Source organism: Egretta garzetta, unplaced genomic scaffold (assembly GCF_000687185.1).
Source record: "Egretta garzetta isolate BGI_Z169 unplaced genomic scaffold, ASM68718v1 scaffold215, whole genome shotgun sequence".
NCBI classification, from domain to species: Eukaryota; Metazoa; Chordata; class Aves; order Pelecaniformes; family Ardeidae; genus Egretta; species Egretta garzetta.
In genome coordinates, this window is record NW_009259719.1 from 2,766,493 (window position 1) to 2,777,060 (window position 10,568).

At 46.5% G+C, this 10,568-nt stretch overlaps 1 protein-coding gene across 2 annotated transcripts in view; it reads right to left on the minus strand.

Annotated features, from left to right (window-relative positions):
- Positions 1–9,678, minus strand: part of FLNB (filamin B) — a 48,495-nt gene extending 38,817 nt beyond the window's left edge. For both annotated transcript variants that reach the window (XM_035894710.1, XM_035894712.1), the window contains exons 1-7: positions 9,431–9,678; positions 8,348–8,445; positions 7,331–7,478; positions 4,106–4,224; positions 3,264–3,341; positions 2,372–2,534; positions 915–1,112 (exon numbers count right to left, since the gene is read on the minus strand). In XM_035894710.1, the coding sequence (XP_035750603.1) occupies positions 915–1,112; positions 2,372–2,534; positions 3,264–3,341; positions 4,106–4,224; positions 7,331–7,478; positions 8,348–8,445; positions 9,431–9,599 (973 nt within the window). In that variant the 5' untranslated portion in view covers positions 9,600–9,678. The remainder of the gene's footprint in view (positions 1–914; positions 1,113–2,371; positions 2,535–3,263; positions 3,342–4,105; positions 4,225–7,330; positions 7,479–8,347; positions 8,446–9,430) is intronic.
- Between the last annotated feature and the right edge of the window lie 890 nt (positions 9,679–10,568).

Genomic DNA, 10,568 nt, shown 5'->3' on the forward strand with positions numbered 1-10,568 from the left:
GAGACTTAGAAAGAATCACAGCTTCCCAGCAGTGTAAACCAAACATGCATTTCCCCACAAAACACTGTGCTTACAGCAGGAGCACAAGCCCACCAAGCAGCTTGTTAGGTTTTCACTCGTTTCAATGGGTTACAAGTTTTACCCTCACCCCTGCAGCAGCCAACATCGTTCCGCACCCTACACCATGGTGTAAGCGAAAATCGCATGCCATCTGCTTGCTCCAAAACCTCAGTGGGAACATACGGGAGCGTGCCCAGCGTGGAGTGGGAACAGCTCACAGAGCCCTTACACAACTGAGTCAGGCAGCTTGTGGTTAAGCCAGTTTCACTGGGTCACACACTGCTTCAGTCCACTTGCAACCTTCTTCCCCAACCCCAACAAAACCCTTTTGGCTGGGACAAGCTGCAGGCTAGAAGCTTACGAAAAGCAAACATGACGGAGCATCCTGCACACCTCTTACCAACTATGAAGCCATTAGCAGTGAAGTCCAAAATTCCACAAATGGAGGGTAGCTCAGGAGAGATGAGCAGAGATCTAAAAGCGTAGGAGCACGTAAGGACGGAACAGAAAGCAAGTTAGGTGTCAGTTAAGGAGGAAAACAGTAAATATAGTCATTTGAGGAACAAAGGTGGAAAACAGCAAGACACTGCATAGCTGCATAAAACACTTCAAAAAAAATACAAAGGGCAGCTTAATGTCGGAGGTCTAGGCAGAAAGGACACTCTAGCAACAAAAGCCATATTACTGTTAGAGAGCACTGTTTCACCCTGTGAATACCCAGGTGACCCACTGACTCAGGTCCAAGATGTTGAAAGGTACAGAGAATGTCCAAGGCAAGATTCAAGCACATTCTGCGATCACAGCCAAGGTAAAAAGTGGCCACCGACATTTAGGTGCATTTTTAAAAAGCATACCCTCTCCAACGAGAACAGCGCAAGGAGTTTTGGGAATTGCCTCCCCAGCAAAAGTCACTTTGACAATGTGAGGACCAGCTTGAACAGGTTTGTAGGTGCAACGGTAGACTTGGTTGCCTTTGTCTTCTACTGCAACTTCAGCAAGGCTTCTCCCCTGAGGATCCTCCACTTCCACGTTCACGTCACCCACACCAGCACCTGCAAAGGAAACAAGCCCAGCTGAGCCTTGGCTTCCCCACAGCACTGTGCACGTGTTTAGGATCACAGCCAGCTGTCTGGGCTCAGCCAGCCATCCTCTGCTACCATTCCTAGGCACAGCCTGAATAGTCAGCTGCTTCTGACAGCAACCAGACGTTCAAGTGGGGAGTGGACAAGACAGGATGGTGGCATCTCCATGAAGTCAACCTGACAGGGCTCTGCTGCTCCTTCCACAGGGTCTCACAACAGTATTATAGCGCCCAGTTGTCCTGTTGCTACTGCCCCGTAGCACCTCTACCACAGACTAGCCCAGAACTTCACCAGTCAGTTCAATCTCTCAAGCTTTGAAGCGGTTTAAGTTGAGAGCTCAGACAACACACACGGTGGTCTGGACAAGGATCTCTCTCTGCCAGACTACACATACTCACCTTTGTTCAGACACCTTTTTTCACGTTTTATTCAACTCATCATGCAACAAAAACAGTTTTCCAGACGCTTTCAGAGGCTAGACATGTCTTTACATGATTCAGACCACTCCCTCTCCCAATTAGAGGCTGAACCTAACACTTCCCTTTGCTATAACCACATTCAATTTGATTTCTAAGCACCCTCAGGCAGAAGGCAATTTAAAATACGCTACTCAGCATATTTTGGTGTTTAAATACTTCAAGTAACTGCCCCAAGTAGTTTCACATTGTTCTAAAAGAATTAGCATTTGTAGCATCTTACTGACTCGTTCCTCTAGGCTACAGCATTGGCCTAACAGCAGGCAACAAGCCACATGTTGGGGATGCCCTAATGAAGATAGTAGCCCTCTAATAATTACAACAGAGGTTGAAACCAGTTCATCATTGAAGTATCAACTCTAAGTAGCACTGCAGCAGATTCCTTCTGTGAAGCTAAATACAGAACACATTAAGCGTTTACAGTCAACTCACAGTTCACCCTTCGGAGGTGGGCATTTCACATTCCTGTTTAAAATGAGTTGGGGGAAGAAAAAAGCCAGGAACTTGCCCGCTACCATTCCACAAGTGCACGGGAAATTTCTGCGCAGTGCTTAGCACCTTCCTGCCCCAGCTCAGCTCCATACTTCAAACACTTCATACTCAGCTGAAGCCTCCAGAGCAGACTGGCACCTCTGAACTTGATGGGGCTGCAAACCCCTCATCCGTCTTTCCATTTGTTTATTCCTCCAAGGCTTAGACTCTCCTCACATTTGAGGAAGCTATGGGATTTTGGCACGTGTTCATCCTGCTTACCTGCTGTGTAGAGGTCAAAGTATGTAGGCTTGTTGGCAATGTTTCCTGCTGCCTCCAGTCCTGGTCCCTTTGCTGTTACTTTGCTCGCATCTCCCTGGGCTTTGTCAACGTTCACTTCGAACGGGCTCTTTGAGATGTGCTGCCCAGCAAACAGGACTGTAACCTATGGACAGACAGCGTCAGCTCTGACCCACCAAGTGGAGGTAGGGCTCAGTGTCATCGCCATGTAGCCAAGCATGGGGTCAAGCACCTGTGTTCCTAGCACAGAGTCTATGCCACAGAGGCGAAAGGCCATCTATCCCACAACCTTCATCCTGTCCAGGCAGCACAACTGCTGTCCACCTCCTTAAGTACTACTGACCACACAGGGTGGGGATGCTTCAATCTGGATGTGCCAATAAGCAGCAGATCTCCATTCAGCAATTAAGTGGCAGCGGAAGTTGCATTTATCTTTTCAGACTGGCTGTGGGGACCAGTCATTCAGGCAAGTGCCAAGCAATGGGATCACCCATCGCAAACCTGCTTCTGCAGGCACCTGGGGACAGAACTGGGTGGAGAAACCCTCTCTGCAAAACCCCTATGGCAGACAACATCACCAGCAAAGAAATGCATTATAGAAACAACCTGCTGCTTTCCTCTGCAACAACCCACAAAACTGGCTTCCTGAGCTGCAGGAAGTGGCCCCACGTGAGAGGAGAGCCAGCTGTAGCACTTGATACCCAAACACCCATGCAGGGGGCAGCTCAATAGCCCAGACTGAGAATTAAGGCCACATCAGGTTAGTTTTTCTTCAGCATGCTCGGCGTGGCCCTTACACTGTCAGTAAACACACAGCCCTCACATGGACCAGCAGAGCAGCTCATTTAGAAGAGAACACTGACACACAACCTACCTTGTGCGGTCCAGTAACCTTTGGCATGTACTGAACCGAATAGGTCTTGTTTTTGTCACTGGATGGTGTTATCTTCGCCTAGGAGGGAAAACACATCCATTATTGAGCTGTGCCTACACACACCAGTCAAAGGCTTTTCTGGGGAGCACTTGATGCTGCAAACTATTTCCAGAGTCAGCAATGTCAGAGACAAGTTGCTGTGGGAGCAGGGACACTTGCTACCTCCTCTTCTCAGATGGAAAGAACCCCCATTGGTTTTGTCTTTACATGAAACAAGGCAAGCTTCCTTTTCCCCACCCCAGCCCTCTCCCTTACTGTTAATTGCTCTACTAAGGCAGGCCAAAACCGAGGAGAGGCTAAGTCCAACATACAGCTGTATTTTTCTGGAATGTTGTAACATGATCAAGTGGAGTACTTGGATGAGAAGTTTCTATAAACATTAAAACCAGCATTTTAACTCAAAATGATTCATGGCATCTAAATAGCTGCTTTAGCCATTCTTGTGGAATGAGTAAGGGCAGACAGTGATTTAGCGATGTGTGTCATCTAAGAGCGTGTCAGAATGTACTTGGCCAGTCAAGCTAAAGCACTGCAACTACTGCACACTGGAGTTGTGTTGCTTAGATGCAGACAGTGAAGTTTTTTTCAAGTTCATCCAGTAAGGCAATTATGAGGAAAAGCTTCAGGCTTGCACTTTTGATAGATGATATTTTGCAACTTACTCTTTTTTTGTTAGATTCCTTACCTGTTAAGGCCTCACTTGTGAAAGACGAAGGTTACTGCAAAAACTTCAGCATTCAGATCAGTTTTACTTTTCCACACAAAATATTTAACACACGTACCTCTTCCCTGTTTCCTTCTGGATCCTCTACGAAGACCATCAGGTCTCCCTGCCCAGCACTGATGGTGTCTACCGTGAAGATGGCAGGCTGCTTCACCATGTTCCCATGAGGCTCAATCCCTGTGAGACAGACACAGGGAGGCACATTAACTGTTGCTACAAAACCCAAAAAGTAGTTTGGAGGCTACCTACAAGCTGTCCAACCCGTCCTCCTGCACCAGCTTCCCCAGGCCGCTGCATGACACCTCTTCACCAGCTGCCCAGAGCACCGTGCTCACGACAGCCCCTACTCTTACAATACAAGCATTTTTAAAAATTGGTTGAACCGCTGGTGCTCAACTCATCTCAGGATCTCCGGCTCAGTCAGGAACCCAGCAGGCATCTGATTTTGGGTGAAAGCAAGTGACCCCTTTTGCCTGAGCAGCGTACTGAGGGTCGCCCCCACCGCGGGCGAGTGCCCGGCCGGCGCTGACAGCGAGCAGGGTACGTGCATCAGTTGCTCTTTAGGAGCTGCTCTGCTTCACACAGCTAAACGCTGCAATGGTGCTGCACCGCAGGAAGGGCAACCAGGGAGGCGGGACAGAAATTTTGGCAAGCCTTCTGGTACAGGCATTACCCTAGAGCCAAGGGCGAAAGCCTTATTTAAGACAGTTCTTACCTATACTGTCCCATTTTACGCCATTTTCAGAACTTAGCTCTACAGACACTGCCCAGATTTATTATTCTTTGAAAGCTGCTCAAACTACTTTCCCAGAGTGAACACTGTACAAATGGCACGCAGGAACCTCTCTAAACCATGGAAATCCTGCAGTTCGGTGCCATTTCCACTTAGCTTTTCACTAGAGCTTCCTTATTGCTCAGCACAGGGCCTGCTACAGCACGCATTTACCAGCAGGGTTTCATCATCTCCCTATACGTAGCCCCAGGTCACGACACCTGTCATGGTGGTGTCAGACTGAGTGGGTGGAAGAACTTCCCAAAGTTGCTGGTTCCAGACTAGCCCAAACATATACCCCCTTCCGTCCAAGGGAATTACTCCTCAGCTTATTCATAAAACCGTGGGCACTACTGCTCTGTAGCACAATTAGTGGAAAGTGCAACGTCTGATAGATTATAAAGGAAGTGGTTGTGAACAACAGAATTCCCGAACTTGTTTATCTTCAGAAAACAATAACTTGATAGCAATGCAAGGAAGATCATGTTTCTACTAGGAAATCTGAACATTCTGATAAGGTGTTAACAATTGACATATTCATCCTTTCAAACTAAGCCCTAGATTATCATCTAGTTTAAACAGCTACAAATTCACTCTGCGTATCTTCAGACCACCGCATTAGGATATGGTATTCGAGTTAAGTATCCCCCCCCGTCTGCAAGCACGAGAAGGATTGCTTATCCTCTCAAGACAGCTTCAGCCAGGACAGCGTTAGTCACAGCACTTTCTTAGCCTACATTTCACCTTCCAGATTCCACTCTCTTGTTGGAGATCTGCTTTGGCAGGTTAAATGAGAACTCATAGTACATCATCGATGATCTGCACGATTCCGTAAAGCACCTCTGTAGGCTCATTTCACATCAGGTCTACACCCAGCTGCCCTCGGAGCAAACCACCGCAATGTCCAGGGCGGAACGCCACAACTAAGACTCACGTTGGGAGGTTATGAGCAACTTACATGGAAAAACAATAATAAAAAAAAAAAGCTAAGACTGACCCACTTCACACTTGACAGTCACCTTTTTCTGGAAGCATGAAGACCTGTTACCCATTTGTCCAAAAGACCCTCAAAAGTGAGCCCTTTGCTGCTGGAGTCACTTTTCCATTCTGACATATGTTAGCATTCAGAATTGTCAGTTATATTCAGTGACTCTGCTTCAGTTCAGGAAAAGATCAATCTTTCAAGAAGAGCTGCTCACCCTTTATAATTTCCATTGCAATGGTTCCAGAGTACTGTATGCATGAAGGTACACAATAAAATAATCCCAGTTTTTGAAAGAGTAAGAACATGACTGAAGCTAGCCTTGACAGATGGAGGCAGGCTGATCACTCATTTACACAGTAAGTGGAGTATAGGCAGACTACACATTTGGGGTCTCACAAATGTATCTGTATCGTGGTTTGCTGTGGCAGGCACCAACAAAGGACATAAACCTCAAGTAGAGTAAGTCCTAAACCCACTTCTGACTATGGTGACTGCTCTTCAGTGCACAAATAGTGCCCACATCCATTCATTCCACTGGTTAAGTTTCAACGGGAAATCAAATTAAAATAAACCAAACAAGAAAACCAGAAAAAAAAATAAGGAAAGTTTTGTTTCTTTCCATTTCACTCTCACACACTCAATTCCGAAACCCACTAATTCTAAAGGTCGTGAAGGACCAACAGCAGCCCCCAGATCTAAAAAAAAAAGAAAATGCAATGAAGAACAAAGTGTAATGCTTAAGTGACGCCTTCCTACATACCAAGCATATTAAAGGTAAAAATCTGTTATTCATTTAGTTGTGATTGTATTCCAATCTAGAGTTGAACCACATCAAAAGTTACAGGAAATTACCCATTTAAAAGGCAAGTTGAAAAGAACGTCTACGTAGATCTACAGTTGCATAAACATCTATGGATAAGTCCTTCCAGTTAGCAGATATAGCCTTTACAACAAAGGCTCGGCACTATCTGATGTTTGAAGGGTTATCAACCCACCTCTGTGCTTGTGGAAACAAAGTATTGACTCCTACCGCTCAATTCAAATAACTTACTTAGAATTGCACATCTGCCATCAAGCCTGGGAAAGCGGAGACTCTGCCTCTACAGAGAGCAACCCACCCCAAAAAGACACACAGATGCAAAGAGGTTTTTCCTCTTTTAAAGGAGTGCTTTATCACGAGAAGCACCCACTGCTAGATCAATGACCATCAGCAGCAATACTGCTGGCTTAAATCGCACACCAAGGTTGTTTCAGCCCTGTATCATGCTACTTCTTCCAGCCATGGACTGCAAGGCTGGCAGCTTGCAGAACAGGTTCAGAGACTTAAGGGAATTTACATGTTAGAACTAGGAGTGTCTTTTGGACTATACCCACGTATTTCTGAAACTAGGCACCACACCAAGAGCATACAAGTGAAACTTTGAAGTCGGTTACAGTAGGTCTGGAGTTCAACACAAGCAGAAAACCCCACCCAGCTTTCTGAAGAGTTAAACGCTCTGTGCAGCTTAAGCTCATGGAGTCCTTACCTCTGCCGTAAGCCCTTGCTTTCTTTGGATTCAGTTTGGGTTTTAAAGGAGCTCCAGGTTTCAGCTTGGCTTTGGGGAACTGGGACAGGTAAGTCATTACAGAGTGCTCATCCACATCAGGGTGGATAATTTCTTCAGGGGTGATAACCTGAAAGACAGCGCAATTAAGTATATTGTACAAGTGCTTGGTTACCGCATGTCAACACAGAAACAGAGCTGGAACAGTCTCACGTTTCAAAACTCCCGCATGCTAATGAAATTTCTTACATTTATTTTCCCTTTGATACATACAACATCATGTATTATCTCACGGCAAGAAAATCAAGAAGCTCATTATGGTCCCAGTGTGGTTTGGGAGCTCTTTGTGCCTTGATTATTAGGGGTTCTCGGGAGACCGTGACAAGCTAAACAGCAGCAAGGCAAGACAATGGTGGCTATGTTCCCCTCAAAAAGCAACGTGGGGATAACTGAAACTGAATTTGTAATTCATAATCCTGTGTGCTACAGCTCTGAACTGCAGCACTTGGGACATGAAACTTCTTGTGACCAGTCTCTTCTCATGCTCCCATGATAGAAGAGACTTCAGCAATTCTGTCCAGCTTTATCAGCATGAAAACAATCCAGTTTGCAAATACATTGTTCTCTGTTAGAAAGTCATCTTTGCAGGTGATTTCCTAAGCCAGTTTTTCTTCTGTGGAATTCAATGCAGCAAAACAAATTCACTCTATGGACTAACAGAACAGGGACCACTACCCATGCAATTTTCCCCTACCCTACATGCTGCGACACCAGCTGTCCTCAGCAGAGACACCTACACAAAATCTTACAACCAGAGCTCAGAAACGTAATAGTGCGTTTTATTACAATTCACCCTTTCTCAGGCAATTTCACATGAGTAAACTGTAACTTTTGGAAGTGTCCAAGCAACTTCACCTGCTTTCCTCAACCTCAATTCAAGCTAGTTGCAGGCAGAAAGCAAACCGCTGTGCTTCCCGCAGGCAGCCCGCACAGCCCTACCTGCGGCACACCCAGCCAGTCGTCCGCCTGCTGCATGGCTTCCCGAGCGTTGTCAACAGGCTTCTTCGGGTCCCAGGTCTCCCAGTCAGGGCACAGGCCTGCAAGTACGTTTTAGTTGTTAGGTGTTATCTGCAAAGGAGCTTCCCTAGCTGAAGAAACCAGGTATGAACTCCACAGCCACTTGCATTATGCTGCTATACAGAAAGACATTCAGAGCTTTGCAGAAGCAACCAAAACACAATGAGGACATGCTGCTCACTGAAACACTTCTGAAACATCAACCATCATCTCCAGGGGCCCTTATGGCACAGACGTTAAAGCCAGTTTAGAGACTCCCACCCACCTAGCGTGTCAACAAAAGATGTGTGGCTGGCTGAAAAGCTATACAACTGCACTGCTTTAAACTTAAGCTGTCCAAGAGACCACTCTAAATTCATGATGAACACATCTAGCAATCCTTTATGTTCCGGTGGCTCTCCTGCAGCAAATTTGGAAAAGAAAATTTCAACTGCTTGCCATAGCACCCCAGACTGCATTAGTGTTCATCACCAGCAATCGCGCTAGCAAGACTGTTTTACAAGAGAAGGTGAGGAAACTGTGCCTTTTTCACACTTCGTCACACTACTCGCCTTAAGTAGCACAGCCTGAACTTGCTAAACACTGAGGTTTCAGGTAGCATGCAGCTTCTGGCTGCCCTGCACTCCCGCTGCAATCTTATTTCAGAACACATGAAGCCTCCTGCTGCGCCCTGAAGTTGAAAGGTTGTTGGCACTTGCTGTGGGAACAAGTCTTTCTTGCATTTAGGAGCCAGCATTTGCGCCTTTGTCCCTTGCACCCAATACAAAGCTTAGACGTGGCGCCTCCAATAATGCAATCACACGTTCTGCTTCAGGCCAGTATTTCTCTTGGCCAAGTCGTTTACAACTTGCTGCTTCCCACAGCTGGCCTCTTTGGGCTCGGGTTTTCTTGAAAGCCTCGTTCCCATCTCCAGCTCAGCGGTCAAAACCTCCTCCCATAGGAACAACAGAGCAGTCACCAGGAGAGCAAGCAAGGAAACACTGACCGTCAGAGCAAATGACTTACCTGGAGCACAGCTGTCAACAAGAGCCCCCAGTGCTTTGCCATCCTGCCAGTTTTGATTGAAGTTCGTGATGGGCAAGTAAGGAATTTTGTTCTGGATCCAGCCCAGCAGCCTCTGCTTAGGGGTCTGCTTCTTTGCATCATCATCACCTTCATCCTCCCACACTGGCATGGAAATGGAGTAGTGGAGGATAAGGGTCCATATCAGGCCAAGGATCAACTTCAAGTTTCCATCAACTATGGCCTTACTATCTGGAAGACAAAAGACACATGTTTGATTATTTCCCACCCTAGAGGAAAGAGGCATGGTTTTTAAATACTGTGCCTGCACTCATGCCCAGGTAATCAAGGACAAGAGAAGCCACCCAGGTCACTGCAGACGCTTGCTCAGAGACATCGTTCTTCATGCTCTGCACTATATGGGAGGACAGAGAAGAGTCCAAGGACTCAGTGGTCTCCAGCTGTCTTGAGAGCTCCATGCCCTCCAAAGGTGGTCTGACTCGCCCTTGAAGCTTTACAACGTTAAGCTTAGGAGAATCAGCAGTTCAAAATCTCTGGGTTTTTTGCATTTGGATGACAACTGCCACCTGGTAATTTTAATGGCATTTGTACCTTACGAAAGAGGCCAAACAGCATGGACTGGAGTTCACAAGAAGAGCATCCCAAGAGGGGCAAAATACCGCAGGGCATTCCTAAAGCACCATTTAGGAAACTGCATTTATATACACAAACGTGTCTCCCCACACACATTAATAGTTTGCATTAACCATGGTAGCAAAAAAAATGTGAAGTCCAGCAAAGCCAGAGTTCGGAATTAGAACAAAATCTGGATTTATCATGACCCAGGTACAAACGGCAAAGCAGGGATTGGAGGCCCATCAGGCATCCTTTGCACCATCACAACTCCCACCTGCACAAAAAGTCATCCCTTCACACTACAAACCGAGAGTTAGAAGAAAAGGAAAAGCCAGCTCTGGCAAAACCATGTTACACTCTAGCCTAGGGAGAGTTTATCACCACAGGGGCTGTGCCTCAGCTCTAAGACACACCAGTTTGAGGCACCAAGGGTGTGAAGGCAGATTGTAGTAAGCAGCTGTCTGAAGGGGCAGGATATTTTCTGCATCAGTTTTGCCTTACAAAG